Source organism: Citrus sinensis, chromosome 1 (assembly GCF_022201045.2).
Source record: "Citrus sinensis cultivar Valencia sweet orange chromosome 1, DVS_A1.0, whole genome shotgun sequence".
Taxonomy (NCBI): domain Eukaryota; kingdom Viridiplantae; phylum Streptophyta; class Magnoliopsida; order Sapindales; family Rutaceae; genus Citrus; species Citrus sinensis.
Window position 1 is genome coordinate 7,076,599 of NC_068556.1, and position 20,324 is coordinate 7,096,922.

Genomic DNA, 20,324 nt, shown 5'->3' on the forward strand with positions numbered 1-20,324 from the left:
GATCAAATTCTGCCTTAGAAAACAATCTTAGCATTCTTTTAATGTACCAAGCAAGCACTAATAACAAAACCTTAGGATGCTTAAGCTGTTCAGAAATTTAAAAATTGTCCCAACTTCTTGTCATTCATGGTATGATTAAACCAAATTCTCCAGAAATCACATAGTTGCTTCAACATTAACTGGATAGTGCATGTGAGCTCCCTGCACACTTAGAACCCTACAAAACATCGTGTTTATCAGATAAACGTAGCCGCATAAGCTAATATGACCCAAAGATGTAGGATTAAATTTACTGATTGACTAGAAATCGACAATTAAGACTTTGTATGAATATTGAAAATATACAAGCAAATAGATTCACCTGGAATGCCTCCAATTGAAATTTTGAAGATATCTCACTTATGCATGTCCGAGCAATGGGAGTCAGATTTTGTTGAACCACCAGTATTGCCCTGAAAACTTTCTATGACTTCATACGATTAGTATAAAGTCTTCATCGTCTTTTATTAATTATTACGACTATAAATGTTCTTTCTATAATTTTCTTAGCGGTTAGCAGGGATGTATATACCTCTGCAATTTGGTCGTTGAAAATTTTCCATCTGAGCCCTTCCCATGGAATAATTATAAGATAGCTTGGACACGCGAGGGAAAGAAAAAAAAATGACAAAACCGAAAAAAAAATTGTCAAAATTGAAATCGTATTTCAACACAGCTAGAAATTTTCAGAATCTTGTTAGCTAATGAGAAATCGAAGCTGCAAAATTGCCAAAACAGAAGTTAAAAGGGTAAGAAAAAAAAAGGAAATTATCACTGTACCACTTTTGTTTTGACTTATGTTCATTCAACCACTATAAAATTCTAACATGTTCTCTATACCACATTTCTTTTTAAATTTGTATCAATTAACTACTTTTGCATTAACACTGTTAAATAATTTAAATGAAATAATAATTTTACCCCTAAATAAAATAAAAGACCATTTTATCTTATAAAAGCTTTGAAAAATAAAAAAATTATAATTATAAAAATACCCCTAAATTTAGTAAAAAATAAATCCCAAAATTAGAATTTTTATTTTTAATAAAAATTATTTTAATAAAAATTATAATTATAAATATAACTGCAAAATTTTACGATTTAATAAAAATCCCCTAAATTATTAAAATTTTGGAATTTATTTTTTAATAAATAAATTCATTTATTTTAATAAAATTTTGCAAATTTATAATTTTTAATAAATAAATTCAGTTATTTTTATTAAAATTTTTCAAAATTATATTTTTAATAAAAATAATTATTAAAATTTTGTAAAATCTAAATTTAATAAAAATCAGTTGAGCACCTCTATTAGGGGTATTTTTATAATTATAATTTTTATTTTTCAAAACTTTTATAGGATAAAATGGTCTTTTAATTTATTTAGAGGTAAAATTATCATTTCGTTTAAATTATTTATCGGTGTTAGTGCAAAAGTAACTAATTGATATAAATTTAAAAAGAAATATAGTGCAGAGAACATGTTAAAATATTGTGGTAGTTAGATGAATATAAAATAAAATAAAGGTAGTGCATTGATAATTTAAAAAAAAACTTGGCAAAGAAACATTTTTAGGTTGTAGGGACTGTAAAAAAGAATTGAAATTATTCTGAAGGGGTAAAAGTTCGTTTAGTCCTTATATTTTAAGGTTAGTGTCCGTTTAGTCCCTATATTTTTAAAAATACCTCAAAGCATCCATATCATTAAATTATTGACATCCTTGCCATTACCTTTTGTTCATTTTGACTTATTTTTACAATACTACCCTTTTACAATAATGTTTCTTTTTTTAAACATTATTAAAAAGAAAAATTAAATTACCAGTTTAACACAAAAAAAATAAAAACAATACATATTAATTTTTGTGGAATACTCTGCTGAGAATTTAAAATATTAATTTTTTTTAAAAAATTGATAACTTAATTTTTTACAAAATTAATTTTTTTTGGACACACATGAGCTTCCACAAAAATTAATATATATCTTTTTTGTTTTTTATTTTATTTTTGGGTTTAATTTGATAATCCAATTTTTTTATTAATATCTAAAAAAGAAACATTACTGTAAGAGTGTAAAATTATAAAAGCATGCTAAAAAAAATAAAAAATAATGGCATATGTGTCAATATTTAATAATAAGGACGTTTTGAGGTATTCTTAATAATATAAAGATTAAATGAACACTAAACTCATAATACAAGGACTAAACAAGTTTTTACCCTATTCTGAAGCAACATCAAGTCTGTCCGGAGCATCCATCATATATTCATCAGCTAGCCTTTAGTAGATGAAGTGGAAACCTAGTCTCTGTCCTCTTTTAGGGGAATGGGCTGAAAAAGCAATGTGTCCGTAGTCTCTTGGTTTTGAACACCATGCCCGTCTCCATGTAGGTACATAAAATGAGTTCAGTTGTGCTCTGAGACAATGCCGGAGAATATTTAATTCTTTATTAGCTGTGTATAAGTTCAGTCGTACACCTTCTTCCACGTCTGTCTAATCAGATCCTTGATGTGCTCATGTCTTCATGACGGGCAACTTCGTCCGAGGCACATGCATATGAGACTCGATTGGCTTAGCAACATCCACTCTCGCTAACTCTTAATGATACAGCTCCATTTTTGAAGTACTCTTCCAATGTTGGTCTGTACTTACCGTGGTACCATCTGGCCTCAACCAACTAGGCTTGTGTTATGCCCGATGCACGTAAACACCATTAATTTAATTTACAGAAGGTGAATCAAAGGTAAGGAATGGGAGAATGTAATAAGCAAATTCATAAACAAAATAACAAAGTTTAAAAAAAAAATACATTTTCATATAGTCTAGAATAGCTTTATAGCATAACTGATGTCCTACCTGTAGGAAAAAAAAAATCTTTTATATGTATAAAAGGTTTATTTAAGAAGTAATATAAATTCAGCTTTTTTATAACATTGTAAAAGTATTTTATAATGCTGAGAAAATTCAATTTAAAAAATTATTGTATTAGGATGGATTCTACTATCTATCCCAAGCGAATATCTGAAGTTACATATTCATTTATTATCTTTCGATGCAACCTCTCTTTGGTAGATATTACGCAATATCTACAAATAACACTAAAGATGACAAATGGAAGAAAGAGAATCCAAATGTAACCGCTCTCGAATTTAGACTCCTCACGCAAGTTCATCCAAACCTTTTGACAGCATGGGTGAAATGCAAGGTCATCCAAAGTTCCGTAGACAAATTGTCATCATCTGTTCTTTTTGTTTATTGGTGAATTGCCAGGTCTCCTTGTTGAACCTGAAGGGCACTCAGTTGCTCAAACACCTTCAGCTTCTACCCAAGATCCAAGATCAGATTCCTAGATGCTTAACTAAAGATGACTTAAGAAAAGGTTTAACCAAGAACTTATTCTTGACAGCAAAATCAATGATTAAGACTAAAGGAATCGAAAACCAACAAAAAGAATAAATAACAGAGAAGTATTAACGTGGTTCAGCTAAGTCACTTAGCTTACATCCACGGAGGAACAAGACTTCAGGCTTTATTGAAAATGAACTCCAAGATTACAGAGAATTACAGATTGTATATCATGGAAAAACTCTTTCTTCTTTCCAAGGGTAACCCTCCTTTTATATTCATAATTTGTAGCCAGCTCTCTGTACCAGAATCAGCTCTCTTCTGTTGCTGATAACTACCTGGAAACTAATCCCAGATGCTCACGTGCAATTCATGCTCCATCAACGACTTTAACGGCTTATCCAAAAACATTCACGTGCGTCTCAGGTGTTTCACTTAAGTAAAACGACATTCCTTGACACCGTTTTATTTGGCTTTAGTTTACACACAAAAACGCACTTTCCCAAGTCGTTTTCAATGTCTCTGAATTGCTTTCACTGGTTACTTTACACTCCTCTATGATGCTTTCTCCTTCTAAGCTGTAATAAGAGGCTTCATACAAGCTGAGCATTCCCTTAAACCCACCTTGTTTTTAAAACTGTTAAAAACTTCTGTAAATTCATTAAACAAATTTTTTCAATCCGAAATTAAAATTCGGAATCAAAGTCTAGGATGAGTTTACAATATTTCCAATGAATTTTAGTCTTAAATTTTAATTTCTGAAATTTTCGGAAGTTAAGCAGACTCTAGTATTAAATATCAACTTAGCTTAATTCTGCGCGTCGTTTAAGTGATTATTTTAGATCACATGTGCGTGGCAAAGTGAAAACGCATGCACATTCACTACTTTGAGAAACATGGTAACCGTGTTGTCTGAGGAGTCTTAATTCAAGAGAGGTTGCATACTCACGTATGTTTTCTTTCTTCCATTTGTCATCTTTATTATTATTGCAGGCATCGGGCACCATGGTCCTTATCTCACTCTCAAAATGACAGGCCAACCCAAGTCCTTGCGAGGTGTCAATCAGCTCCAGTTGATGCACTGGCTTGGCGGCATTGTTAATTATAGTCTTTACTGTTCCCTTCTGCTTTTCTTCTTGTCTTTTATGCCTTTCATTTTCACCCTGCAGCATTTAATTTCCAGTACTGTATGTTTGACCAGAACGTACTGACCAAAGCAAAAAAAAACAAAAAAAAAAAAACAAAATGATAATAGTAGTAAGGGAACAATAATAATAGTAAATACCGTATCAGCAACAAATCATGGCCCCCAGAATGAAGGTTGGTGCTTGGTAGTTTGCTGATCTCCTAATAGCTGCTGAATTATCAAGTTGGGGCCTGGCAAGGCATTGCTCTGCTTCTTATAAGCGGAGGACATTTGAAACCAATATTTACACTAGAAACGAAGGTTGATGGGATAATGCAACAAGAAGTTGGATCGATTTAAAGTTTACCGTTTATCTAATGCAACTTAATTAAAAAACTGTCCATAAGGTTCTCAAAATTAATCTAGCTAGCTATGTTTTTGTGATGAGGTAAAGGCTTTTGTAGACATACTTATAGTAGGGAGAGGACAAGTGCATGCGTTTATTTTTCTTATTCATCTTTTTTTTTTTTTTAATTTTTTAAAAAAGCATTTCACTAGTCCTAATAGTACAAAAAGATTATATATATCATATAAATTGAGTAACGGTAGAGTTACAAATTCTTACATAAACTTATTTTGTATAAATAAATTTAACATAATTAAATTGATTAAATTAAATATCTCTTGACACATATGATTTATTTTTATTTTATTTTATATTTTCATTCAATTAATAAGAAAGAATTTAACTTGCTAAGTGACAAGATATACATTATTTCATCATAAGTCTTAAATAACAAACAATATTTTATTCATACAAAAGGGACCGCAGTCCAATCACATAAAACATGTTGGTAAGTTGGTGACCACTTGCTCCATAATAACCACATTCAAAGTAATAAGAAAAATGATAAAGAAATTAAGCATGGTATAACATGACACAATCAATTATGAGTCCGGAATTATAATGTTAATTGATTATTTTGCTCTTTTTTAATAAATTATTTTACAGTTAATTTTTTCTTCTCTCTATTAAATTTTTGTTTAAATATCGTTCCTTAAATAATATCTCAGTGACTACTGGCTGTCTCAAAAAATATCAAGGGGGCTCAATACCATCTGGTTTTGGAAAATTTTTAAACGATAATTAAACATTGTTTTTTTTTATTTATTTATGAAAATACCGCAATTGAGTTTTAAAACTATGAAAATATTCCACTTGATTTTGGAATGTTTCAAACTTGCCCATGGTCAAAATGCTCATTTCTTTACAATTTTATTGGCTATTTGGATTTTGAGTTATAATGTAAACAAATACCCACACCTAATGAGTGACACTTCAATAAAGAAAAGAAAAAAAAGAACACAAGTAAAAAATTGATATTTAAAAATTAAATAAAAAGAAGTGGGGTTTCATTCTTTTTTTCTCGTTAGTTGTTGTTGCATTCTGAAAATTGTCAATAGACCTTGGCCTAATCTATAAGAATGTTTTTTATGGTGGTCTTTAGCCCCTATGTTAGAATCATCATTATGAGTTGCCAAATTTGCCTTCTTAACGTGGCCCAATCTGCCATCTGGTACTCTAGGAATCGTTTGGTGTTTGAAGGAAAGGAAGAAGATCCAAAAAATTCAGTGGCCAGAGCAATTGCTATGATGGAATCATACAGGCGAATAAAAGTTCCAAATGAACAACATTCTCCAGGCCATAGCAGAATCAGTCAACTAGAATGGGCAAATCCTCCAAAGGGGTGTTATAAAGTCAACGTTGATGCTGCAATCAATGTTTCAAACCAAAAGGCAGGGTTGGGGGTAGTCATTAGAAATTCTGTGGGTAAGGTTGTTGCTGCAGCAGTCCAAGGAGCTCCATATAAGGGAGATGTGGCGTGTATGGAGGCTGAAGCTGTTCTGTTTGGTATTCAGAGTGCCCAACAAGCAGCTGTTTTTCCCAATAATTATTGAGTCGAATTCAAAGGAAGTGGTGGATCTATCCTTAAAGAAAAAGATCAGCAAGACTGAAATTAAGTGGAAAATTGCAGAAATCCAAGCAAATCTGGAAAATCAGAATGTGTCCTCGCTGTCATATGTCCCTAGAAGCTGTAACTCTATTGCTCATTCTATTGCAAAGATAGCTCTAGGTTTTGAAAGTCAAGTCTTTTGGCTGGAAAACTTTCCAGAACATATCAGGTGTACTCTTGCTAAGTTCATCAATTGAAAAGCTTTACTTTTCTCATCAAAAAAAAAAAAAAAACGTGGCCCAATCTATAAATGTGCTTTTCATGGTGGTCTCAAGTCACTGTTTTAGAATAATCACTATGGGTTGAGGGCATCAATTCGAGCCTCAAAGAAGACTCCTTATCTTCTTGTCATATATATATTTGTCGAACTTTCTACTGAATCTCATTTTGTAATAAATCTAGAGATTAACTGTAACAATCTAAAAAATCACTAGAAAAATATTTCCTTTTTTTTGTTATATTTATTTCTTGGGTCCAGGAAGAGTATTAGAAATGCAGGCTACAAGCATATAAACTAGTACAGAATGAAATAGAAGTTGGCCCAAAAATGGGAAAAACCCATTACTGTTTTCAAACGAATTTGAATGCTGTCTTCGAGGTCTTAATTTCAAACGACAATGGGTGATATTTAAGTAATAAATACAATCAAGAGAATTAATCTGGGTGATATTTAAGTAATAATTACAAGGATTTTGCTACCTTACATCATGGGGTAACGAATATTATAAAATTGACGACATCTTTTCTAGTTTTTAATAACTCCTTTATCATTATTCAGTAGATCTTCAGCTGTTCGATTAAATCTAACTGTTTTTAAATCTATAATGTTTGTTACCCTATCATGTAAGGTAACAAAATCCTAATTACAGTCAAGAGAATTGATTTATGGACAGTGTCGCTCACCTTATGGTCACGTCAAAACCCTGTAAACAATTCTAAGGGAATAAAACATACATCTAATTCCAGTTAAGGTACTGAATGATAATTTAAGTAATTACTACAATTGTTAATTTAAGTAATTATGTGAACTCACTTTGCTTTCTTGATTTAAAAACAGTGCTCGGTCAATTGGATCGGTCACTTGAAACCTACTTCATTTGTAATAAATGTTAAATATGTTTTTTTTTTATAATCTTTAGCCACCAGTATATTTATAATAGTATATGATTTATATTTAATTACATATGTATTATTTCATATGGAAGTGCACAACTATTTTATGTTCTTTTTAATTAATAGCTAATTATGAGCTTTATCACCACTATAAATGTTCTTTCTTTAGTTTTAATTTGAATTTTTCATCTTTTGATTTTCTTAGCATTTAAAAGTGTATGTCTAGGTAAAAACTCATTTGAACCCTATAGTTTAAGTATCCGTTTAATCATTATATTTTAAAAAATATCTCAAGATACCCTTATTATTAACTATATTACACTTATAACTTAACTTTTTCTTTTTCTTTTTCTTTTACAACAATACCCTTACAACAATATTTTTTAATCTATAAATAAAATTAATTGGCAATTTAAGAAATAAATATACATATGAAATAATTGGTATTTTTCATACTCTTACAACAATATTGTTAATTATTATTTATGAATAAATTAATGCCAATCAATTTAAAGTAATATTTAATATCCTTTCAAAAATCTTACTAACATTTTTTTAATGAAAACTTAAATTACAAAATTAATCCTGAAAGTAAAATAACAACTAATTTTTATTTTATTTTAAAGACTAATTTAATAAATTTTCATTTTTTTCTTCTCATTCATATCTTCAAGAATATTGTTACTAGTATATTACTGTAAAAGAGAAGAAAAAATAAGGATATGATTGTAATTTAATTACCAGCAAGGGTATCTTGAGATACTTTTTAAAATATAAAGATTAAATAGATGCTTACTCAAAATATAAGGACTAGATAAATATTTATTGATTTATATCTCTACAACTATTTGTTTGTCATTCGAGTAATTAATAAGAAAGCCTGAACGCCAACTCTATTCTTTAAACTCACATGCTAGCTTAATTTTCACAAGTCTCCACTCTGCGTGCATGTAGCAGTATCCAGGGTTGTTCGAGTTTTTTTTTTTTTTTGTACTACAAGAAAAATGTCATTTAGCCACAAAAGTTATTGTGGCAAAATACTCTAATTTTTTGGTTCATTACTTTTTGCCATGGAAAACTTTTTGTTACCATTTTGTCGCCGTATAGTTCTGACATTTGATTTTTAGCCACGAGATAGATATTTCATGACTCATGCATATTAGCAATGAAATATTTTCATGGTAAAAGGCCATTGCAAAAGTCCCATACCTCATTGTTTAACACAAAATATTTGTCTGTCTTCGTGGACAAATGTTGGGGCTAAAAATAAAACATTTAGTCACGAAACTCGTTGTGGCTAAATGTGATAGCGTTTAGCCACAAAGTTATTCTGTCATCAATAACTCAATGAGGTAATGCTAACCATTGTGGCCCAATAACATGTTTGTGGTTCAATGTAAGACCATTAAGCACGAAGTGTTTGTGATGAATTTGACAACTTTAGCCACGAAGTGATTTTGTCACCAATTACTCTATTTGGCAAAGCTAATCATTGTGGGTTGTGGCTAGATAACATGTTTGTGGATAAATGTGTGATCATTAGCCGCAATGTGTTTATGGTGAATTTGACAATAATTTTCCATGAAATTTATTTGTGACTATTTAGCTCATTTCGGCGACGAAAATGCAATGTTTTAGGCACACAAATTAGTATATATTTGCTATTTAATTATTGAGCTAATTTTATATTAATATTATATTATTTTAAGGCATCATTTATATATCAAATTCTTTTCATAATTGAGAATCTATAAAGCTATCAAAATTAGAAATTAAACATTATATTATACATTTTAAAATCAAAGCACAATATCCATTACACATAAGCCAAAATACATATAAGTCTAATAGACATGATAGACAAGGCCATCACCAGCAATTAGTTTTTCAATTGACTAACAAAAATTAATATAAGCTTAGTACACAAATTAATTAAGTTTGCAAAACAAGCACACTAACTAGTATTAAGTCCAATGCATGCAAGAGTGGACTAGAAAATCATGGTCTAGATTGCTAAATCAATGTCAACCTTGAAGCATTAGAATGACTAGATATATAGGAGCTCTTGAGAGTCTCAAATTGGTTCAGCCTACTAGACAAATCATCTATGGTAGTCTTGGTCGATTGAACCTCATTCTTTGTTTCTTGAATCTCATTCTTAGTTGCTTGAAGTTCTATCTTTTTGGACTCTTAACTCATTACGCAATGCTGAATCATTTTCATTAGATGTTGAAGCTTGTAAATGACATGGTAACCTATGCACTCCAAGTCCATAAATATAACCAGACTTTTTACCACACACTGCTTGAGATAGGTTTTCATCGCTAAGTGGCTTATATAATTCATTAACAACTTGCTCTTGAAGTTAGAGGTGGGCAAAACCGAACCGAACAAAAAAAAAAAAAGGTTTCGGTTCGGTTTTTTAAAAATTAAAACTCTGAAATTATAAACATCGAATCGAAGATTCAGTTCGGTTTGGTTTTCAGATAAATAAATATAAAACTGGAACCGATATTAAGGTATTTTTTTTTCACTACAAAATATATATACACAAACCACACATGTTTGCACTAGCACTACTCTCTCACTTTCAGCTACACAAAACCCCAAACCCACAAACCCTAACCTTAACTCCATCTGCTGGTGGCCGACATTGTCGACCTACCACTGTTGTTCCTTCCATCGCTTCCTTGCCAGCCAGCCAGGTAACTCACTAACTTACTTTGTTTTTTTTTTTTGAAATGGGACTTTTTTTTTAAAAAAAAATAACTCTTTAATCTTTTGCAATTTCATGTTTGCCTTATCTATTATTATTGTATTAAATTATTAATAGTATTTAGTCTCATGAGCTTTGTCTGGATATGCATATGTTATTGTATTTTTTTTGTTGTTCCATTTCGAATTTTTGATATTGTGCTGCACCTGCACTGTTGTTGGGTGAGAAATGGAGAGAGTCACGAATTGAAGAAGATCATAGAGGGATAATATTGTTTAGATCTCTCTCCTTTATGAATTCTGTTTTGACTTAATTTGTTTGCAAACTTTTCATAATAGTCCTCTACCGAAATTCAATAAGGTAAAATGTCATTGTCCCTAAAGTTTTGTAAATTATATTATAGCATATAAACTTATTTTATTTTATTTACATTTTGGGGCAAAAGTTTTGATATTAAAAGCAGTGACCATAATTTGAAAAATTCTTGCCTTTTTTTACGAATACAAATTTATAAATTATTTTATTTTTATTTATCATACATTGATTATAGTAGGCCTTGTGTAGGATAGAAGAAAATAACAATGTTGTAGAGGAGATTATGAAGGATGATTTTGAAGAGGGTGTTCAGAATGAAAAACAAAAAGGCAAGCGTTTGAGATTAGACGTTTGGGAATCATTTTCAAAGCTACTTGGAGGAAAAAAAAAGTGTAACTATTGTAAGAAGGAGTATGTACATGAAAATATTAAAGGAACTTCTAGCTTGAGAGCTCATTTGGAAATGTGTCCTAGGTATAAAAAAGGTAAGCCTAAAGTGAATGAAAATAAGTTTGCTTTAGCTCGTGAAAAGGGTGTTGCTGATGCTAAGTTTGTTTCTATAGGTTTTAGTAAAGAGGCTTGTAGGAAGGCACTTGTAAAAATGATTATTAAAGATGAGTTGCCCTTTAAGTTTGTGGAGGCTGAGGGGTTTATAAAGTTTATGGCTACTTGTTGTCCAAAGTTTGATGTGGCATCATGGAGGATAATTATAAGGGATATTCTTTAATTATATGAGAATGAGAAGAAGATGTTGAAAAGAATGTTCATTGTAAATCGTTAAAGGGTATATATCATTACAGATACTTGGACTTCAATTCAGATGTGTAATTACATGGTGATAACAACACATTTTATTAACAAAAAATGGGAGTTGCATAAGAGAATACTTAATTTGACACCCATTTCTAATCATAAAGGAGAGGCCATTGGAAAGCTCATTGAGAAGTGTATGATTGATTGGGGCATTGAAAGCTTGTTCACGATTATTATGGACAATGCAAGTGCTAATGAAAAAACGGTCAATTATTTGAAGAAGAAGTTAGGAAATTGGAGTTGGGATTTGTTGGCTTTAAATGTTTTGTATTTGCATATGAGATGTTTAGCATATATAACAAATTTAATTATGAAGGATGGTTGAATGCGGTGAAGACATCAATAAATAATATTCACAATGCAGTGAAATATGTTGGATCTTCTCCATTGAGGTTACAAAAATTCAAAGCTTGTGCTGATGTGGAAAAAATATCATATAGTGAGTTTATGGTATTAGATGTGCCGACTAGGTGGAATTTAACATTCTTGGTGTTGAGATCTGCATTGAAATTTGAAAAAGCATTTGATCGAGTAAAAGACGAAGATGGACATTATGTTAATTGGTTCGGAGCTGATGGAGGGGATGAGAACGAGAACGAAAAATATAGGGTGGGGCCACCAATGGAAGATGATTGGGACAATGTAAGAAGATTAGTCAAATTTCTATTGGTCTTTTATGGTGTGACCTTGAAATTTAATATTTCTAAATTTGTGATTACGAATAATTATTTGAATAAAATGTGGAAAGTTCAAATTCATTTGAAGTCTCTTGATGATGGTGATGATGTTTTGTTAAGTTACATGGTCAAACCTATGATATCAAAGTTTGTCAAATATTGGGGTGATAATTTGGAGAAGGTCAACATGTAGTTGATATTAGCAGTAGTGCTTGATCTTCAATGTAAAATGGATTTTGTTACACGGTGCTTTAATAGATTGTATGATATCAAGAAAGTTGAAGAGTTGTGTAATAGCCTTAAAGAGCTGTTGATGAAGCTTTATGAAAGCTACAATTTTGGTGATTCAAATAGTGCTGCTAAGACTAGTTGCATGGTTTAGAGTAGTGGGATTAGTGAGTCTGGTGACTCTAGTTCTCTAGATCCTTTTGCACAATATAAAAAGATGAAAGCAAGCACACAAGATGGCTACAATGGGCAAAATGAGGTTGAAAGATACTTGTCGGATAAAACGGAGATGATGAAGACAACTTTGATATTTTGAATTGGTGGAGTTTGAATTGACATAAGTATCCAATTTTGTCTCAGGTTGCCAAAAATATTTTGGCAATTCCAGTTTCCACCATTGCTTCGGAGTTGGCATTTAACATTAGGGGTTGTATTCTCGACTCTTTTCGGAGATCGCATAATAGAGCCAATCGAGGAAGAAACTAAATTTTATGAAGTTGTTGAAGCAGGTAATAACATGATTTTGTTAACTTTTGATAATTTATTTGTAGTATTCAATATTATAAATAATGATTTTCATACATATATTTTAGGGAAAATATCCACCGTCCACCCGTTTTTTACACCTTTTTCAAAAATACACAATTCCTTCATTTTTTGGCTGGAATCCGCCTAAAGTTTCATTTTTTTTCACTTTTCCACTTCCGTTTGGAATCCGTTAAGAAAACTAACGGAAATTTTAAAAAATGACCATTTTACCCCCAAAACGAAAATTATAATTTCACCTTAAAAATTATAAAAAATAATTAGATTAAATCTAATAATTTTCCCCATCGGTCAGTAAAGAAATTAATTCCACAACCATCAAATACAGGTTTTTTTAAAAATATGTCAGTAATTAGAATGCTAAATTATAACAGTAGTATTAAAAATAGCCTAATCTCACAAACCATCAATTGAATTTAAGATAAGTAAAATTTTATTATTCATTGAGTTATAATCTCTAGTAGTTAAGATTTTTTTGTACTTCATTAACGTACCAATAATGATATTCATCATTAAATCTTATTATTTTTGGCATTTTTTAGGGTGAAATTGTAATTTTCGTTTTGGGGGTAAAATGGTCATTTTTTTAAGTTTCCGTTAGTTTGCTTAACGGATTCCAAACGGAAGTGGAAAAGTGAAAAAAAATGTAACTTTAGGTGGATTCCAGTCAAAAAATGAAAGAATTGTGTATTTTTGAAAAAGGTGTAAAAAATAGGTGGACGGTGGATATTTTCCCTATATTTTATTTCTTTGTAGAATTTGTGAGACCAATGCCAGCACAACAAGCACAAGCAGCCAAGGACCAATTGGCGATTGAGTGATTTTACTTTAATAATTTCAATAAAAGGTATCAGTTATACGAATTTGATATATTATTTTTATAGTTATATTTATGTTTACTTTACTCATTTCAATTTTATTTGTGTAGATTTAAGTTGGGAAGTGTGGATGTTGGAAGTTATTAAAGTTGGAAAAAGTTGGTGGGAAAGGGGAGAGCAAAGTAATGGCATTTCTTATGGTTGATTTTTAATTTTTAATTTGTAATAGTTTCTTATGGTTATAAATGTTGTCTTGGATGTTGCCTAGATGTTGTTGGGTATTTGACAATCTTTTATTTTGTTTTGTGTCATTGTTGGCATTTTTTTTTTAATGTTGTTATGGATTATATTAAGTTAATTTGGTGATGATGATGAATGATTTCGTAGTGGTGATGATGTAGTAGTAATTGATGCAATTGTAGATTAATTGATGAAATTGTAGATTGTACATGCTCTGAATATATTATACAGGTATTGAAAATGAGGAAATTATTGCACACGATTTGAAATAAAAAAATGATCCAAAAGATCAAACTGTTAAGATGAACCGAAAAATCGATTGTTTAAATTAAACCGTTAAGAGAACCAAAATCGATCTAAAACCGAGAATCGAAATCGAACCGAAACTAACCTATTGATTTTGGTTTGGATTTTATTTTTGTAAGGACCGAACAATTTTTTTAATTTTCAAACCCAAATAGATGAAAATTTATTCTGAAACCGAATCGAACCAATGCGCACCCCTACTTAAAGTTCGATCATTTTCTCCTTTAAATAGCAATAACAAAGAAAACATGATCAGTTTAAAATAATTTAAATAATGTTAAAATTTTAAATTTTAAAAATAAATAAAAATCTTACATATATTGCTTATGCCTCAGAATTGACCCAATACTTTCCTAGCACTATAGTGAGTAGAAAGAGATAAATCAGAGAAATTTGCTCTTTGTCGCTCTCGTTATGCTGTTAAAAAAATACATATTATATCATATTTTTTAAATGTCTTGGAATTCTCCTTACGATGAACAATAAATGACTAAGACCCTCGTGATGATTATATGGGAGCTTTTGTCCATTTTCAACATTTTTCTTACATTTAATTTAGAACAATAAATGACTAGAACCCTCATGATGATTATATGGGAGTTTTTGTCTATTTTCAACATTTTTCTTGGATTTAGTCTAGAATGAAATATAATAAAAGCCAAAAAGTAAGAAACAACTCATAGAAGAGACAATGTAACAAGATAGTAAATTTAGAGAATCTAGAAACATTTAAGGTTTACTTATTGTATTTTTTAGCCTGATAATTTATACTTTATGTAGCTTTTGACCTCATAAATAAATTAAAAAGCAATAACATACTAATGTGAATATAATACACATGGCCAGCAATTTTTAAACATATCCATGTATGCTAGTTACAAAAATCAAATTCATTATCTTTAGATTCTAAATACCTTGGTAATTTCCAAAAAATAAAATAAAATAAAAACACTTGCTACCGGTTCATTACCACCATCATCACTACATTCCTTTTTATTAATAAAAGAAACCATATATACATTCTTTCTATTTTTTTTATTAATGAAAGAAATAATACATACATTTTATGTAATTAGAAAACACAACTCAAATACAAAGAGAGAATCACAAAAGAAAATATTAAAGTCAATGTTAGCCCAAATTTATAATTCAAACCTAAGAAATAACATAGTATATAAGTCACACACCCATATCCATCTTATCAAAATCTCAACTACCATACTTAACACAAGCTATATCTTATGCAACTTATTTTGGTCTTGCTATCTCTAAAAATGAACTTCTCAAATGACAATTCTCAACAAACAACATATGATAAATGAAATCATGTTATATTTAAATTTGTACCTGGTAAACTAGCAAGTCCATCAATTTGCCCTTCTTTGTTATTAGGTGAAGATGTAATATTCCCCAAGGTAGATTCCTCTGTGCGTATTTGTAGACCATATACGTCATGCAATATATCATACATCTCATCGTTTCCTTCAACATTATTAATATTTTCATCTCTCGCAATATTAGTTTCCATCCCTATTACGTTTGATCTACTACTAGAACCAGATTTGTAATATTCCCCATGAAAAATCCATCTCTGATAACTAAATGAAATACCCGGCTTATTAAAATGATCTTCAACTACACCCAAAGGCTGAAAAAAACATTTTGACATTTTCGGCATGGGCAGCAAACTTGATTATTTTGATCCACACATTTTTTTTGCAACCTCAATAAATGAGTTAACACCAGCAATATACTCTTCAGAAAGTCTATTTTTAAGATGCATCCAACTTTTATCTATCAGAAAAAAATAAGTGAAGTGACTGCCACTTACAGAATCATAAACTCGTTCTTTTAGACTTTTAAAAAGATGAATTTCTATTACTTACATTGTATCTAGCATACTTCACTGTACTTTTTATTTATCTAAATATTTATTTGTTGAAATGTATAAAATTGACTATGCTAGAACCGAAAACATTAACTAGAAAGAAGCAGTAGCAACAATGGAATTAAGAGAACCAAATATCAAATTAATAAATTAATTAACCTAGAAATGATTGACAACAAAAAGTCTGAAACTTAAATAATTTCGACAAAGAAAAATTCTTTTCTCTTAAAGGTTACGCATAGAAGTTTCTATAATATTAGATAATAACCCAACAATTGCAAAAGGGAAAAAAAAAATAATTAAGTGTATAAACTAATATATCCAGTTTCAGGAACGAAACACAATTCAAAATTGGGTTTCCTAGTTCCATCTAATTTACTCAATTTGTACAAAGACCCACTTCATCTTCACTCCTACAATATCTTAATTACTAAATAAAGATTAGATACACACAAAAAAAGAACTCATTGCCCATAAGACCGAAATTCTATGTCAATAGGGGGAAAAAAACAAGAAAACAAACGTGACCCACCTAAATTATGCATGAACCATCGATCAATTAATTATTGTTCTTTGCAATAAAAAATAAAAAAGACATAAGAACTAAGATAAAATACCAAATAAATAAAGTAATTGAAGAATTTATAAATAATGAAATTATAGAATTTTCAAAGACTTGGGATTTGAAATTAGAATGAGGAGCATATATGAAATTGGCACCGAGATAGAAAAAAGGATTTTTGGTTGCTTTAGAAGATGAGGGAGGATTCAGAGATAGATTGAAGGGTCCATCATGACTTGGGAAGAGAGTTTTCTGAGCAACTTGTGAGAGATTTCAGTGGAACTTAGGAGTGAAGCTTAGGTTTTCAAAAAAATGGGTTGAGTTTTGGCATGATAAATTGCCGCTTTTATTATTTAGATGCCTACTAAAAAACTCTTATATTTTCTTTAACAAAATTATTATTTTTAATAAAATAAGATTATTTACTTAATTTTATATTAATAAAATCACATCTACCTCCTTAGTAACAAGTTTTTTTTTAAGGCAATATTATAATAAATATGCCAATTAATAGAATTTTCTTATTTATTAAAACAACAATTATTTTGTATTTATATTTATACAAGTAGTGAATATTTTAAGAATTGGTACTTAAATTTATTGTTTTTAATTCAAGTACAATAACGATATTTTGTATATATTTTTGGGTGTTAATATTTGCTAATGCTTTTTGACAATTAAATTATTTCTTGGGTTCACTTAAAAAGGCGATGTATATTTGTACAAAAGTGATTGTTAATTCTAGATTAATTCTCTTTCTCAACAATATCTTTTTGTTTTATATGAGGGCAACGAAGTGCGGACAACGAAAAGTAATAGTTAATGACTTTTTTTTTATGTTAATTGCTAATACAAACAAACAATTCAACATTTATAAGTTCAAATGTGTATAAAATGAAGTATATTATTATATGGATATGTGTACACACCAATGTTACAATATTCAATTTCTTTAACTATGCTAGTATTAATTAGCCTAACTAGTTATATAAGTAATTAACACAATCTAAGATAATTTCTCATTAGCGTAACATATTATATAAGCCTAACTCAATCTAAGGCAATAATTTCATGTTAGCCTAATGTATAATATAAGTAACACTATCGAAGGTAATAATTTATTAGAAATATATTATGAATATTTTATAAATAAGTTATAAAAATATATTTACCTAAAATTTTAAATAATATTTATTCTATCTAAATATTATATTTTTTTCCAGAACTCTTTCTAACCCTTCACGTCCCTAATAGCGAATTTGTTGCAATTAATAAAAAAAATATTTTTAATATTAATAAAAAGCATGAATTAATTTCAAATTTTAAACCAAGTACATTTTGGCTACGACTTTTTGTGGCTAAAGCATTGTACAACCACGAATAAACTTATTGCCTATATTTTTATTTTTGTGACAAATATTTTGTGACTATATGCAAACATATACCCAAGATTTGATTTCATGGCTGATAAAATTATTTAACAACAAAAGTATGTTAGGAAATTGGTGGGTGAAGCAGGACCGAAGCTAAAATGAAATTGGAAATAAAATAAAGAACAAGCACAATAGAGGACACCAGAAATTACGTGGTTCGGCTTTTAGCCTACATCCACGGGCGAAGACAGAAGGAAATATTTTACTAGTGAAAAGGAGTTACAAGTATTGTAGTATTTTAGCTCACTACCTAAAACCCCAATACACCCAAACTCTCTCAATCACTGTAACAAGAGCTTATAAATGCAAGCTCTTAAACTCTCTCTCAACTCCCTAAATTGCTTTCTGAATGAAATTAATTTGCTCATTCTCTTCGTTTCTATTTATAGAGAAAGCTTTGGCACTATTCATCAATTATATATATATATATTTTTTCCTTCTTTCTTTTGTCAAAGCCGTGTGCCTCTTATTTCTTCTTCAAACATTTACAGCTTCTAGATTGCGGCTCCTCATTCTCCATTCTTCTTTTGTTTTCTTTTCCAACGAAAGATGGTGTTGACCATCTAGATAGCCCATTTTTTTGACATTTCTCCCACTTGGAGATTAGATTAAGAACCAATCAATCTCCACACCATCCTTTCTGTTTCGCCATAGTCATGTTGCCTACGTTGCTGCTAGGCCACAAGAGGATCTACTCCAGACAAACTTATCAGTATTTATTGGCTTGGTCAAAACATCTGCTAGGTTCTCCTTCGTATGGATTTTCTGTAAATCCACACTTCCATCTTCCACTACTTCTCGAACGAAGTGATACTGAACTCCTATGTGCTTTGTCCTGGAATGAAAGGCAGGATTCCTTGCAATGTGCAAGGCACTCTGACTGTCACAAAACACATGAATTTTCTGTTGTTTGTGCCCGAGCTCCTCCAATAACCTTTGTATCCAAATAGCTTCCTTGCAAGCTTGTGTAGCTGCCATGTACTCTGCTTCTGTTGTAGATAATGCCACAACGGTCTGCAGTTTCGAAACCCAGCTTATAGCTGCTCCCGCAAGTGCAAACACATAACCAGTAGTGGATTTCCTTTTATCAAGATCTCCTGCAAAATCTGAATCCACATAGCCCCTGACAGTAAACTCTGATCCTCCATAACATAATGCAACGTTTGAGGTTCCTCTGATGTATCTCAGAATCCTCTTCACAGCTATCCAATGCTCTCCACCAGGATTCGCCATGTATCGACTAACTACTCCCACTGCTTGTGTAATGTCTGGTCTTGTACATATTATAGCGAACATCAAACTTCCCACTGCTGATGCATACGGTACTCGAGACATCTTCTTCCTCTCTGCTTCATTGCTAGGACACATACTTGAGGATAATTTGAAATTAACAGGAAGTGGGGTAGAAATTGACTTACAATCTTGCATGTTGAAGCGCCGTAAGATTTTCTTCAAATAATTCTTCTGCGAAAGCCAAATCTTCCTGTTATTTCTATCTCGGTGAATTTGCATCCCTAGAATCTTGTTTGCTGGTCCCAAGTCCTTCATTTCAAACTCCCTAGCCAACTGTGCCTTCAATTCTTGGACTCGATCTTTGTTGGGACCTGCTACCAACATGTCATCCACATACAACAGCAAAATGATGAAATCATTATCTTCAAACCTCTTGTAATATGCACAATGGTCTAAACTGAGTCTGTTGTACCCAAGGCTCATGATGAAGGAATCAAATCTCTTATACCAACACCTCGGCGCCTGTTTGAGACCGTATAGAGATTTGTTCAACCTGCAAACCAAGTTCTCCTTTCCTGTTTCTGCAAAACCTTCTGGTTGGAGCATATATATTTCTTCTTCAAGTTCTCCATGAAGAAATGCAGTTTTCACATCCAACTGCTCAAGATGTAAGTCAAATGTAGCACACAACGCCAAGACTACTCTGACTGTTGTGAGTCGAACCACCGGCGAAAATATCTCGTTGAAGTCAATACCTTCTTTCTGAGCATATCCTTTCACCACCAATCTCGCACGATACCGCTCCACTTGGTCATTGCCATCACGTTTGATCTTGTAGACCCATTTGTTTCCAATGGCTTTTCTTCCACGTGGTAGTGGTACAAGTTCCCATGTCTTGTTCTTGTGTAGAG

The 20,324-nt window shown here is 30.8% G+C and overlaps 1 protein-coding gene across 1 annotated transcript; it reads left to right on the top strand.

The window, feature by feature from the left end:
- The first annotated feature begins 6,040 nt into the window (after window positions 1-6,040).
- Window positions 6,041-6,469, top strand: LOC127903032 (uncharacterized). The gene has a single exon (XM_052443576.1). The coding sequence runs from the start codon at window positions 6,041-6,043 to the stop codon at window positions 6,467-6,469; it is 429 nt and encodes a 142-aa protein (XP_052299536.1).
- Window positions 6,470-20,324: the final 13,855 nt, after the last annotated feature.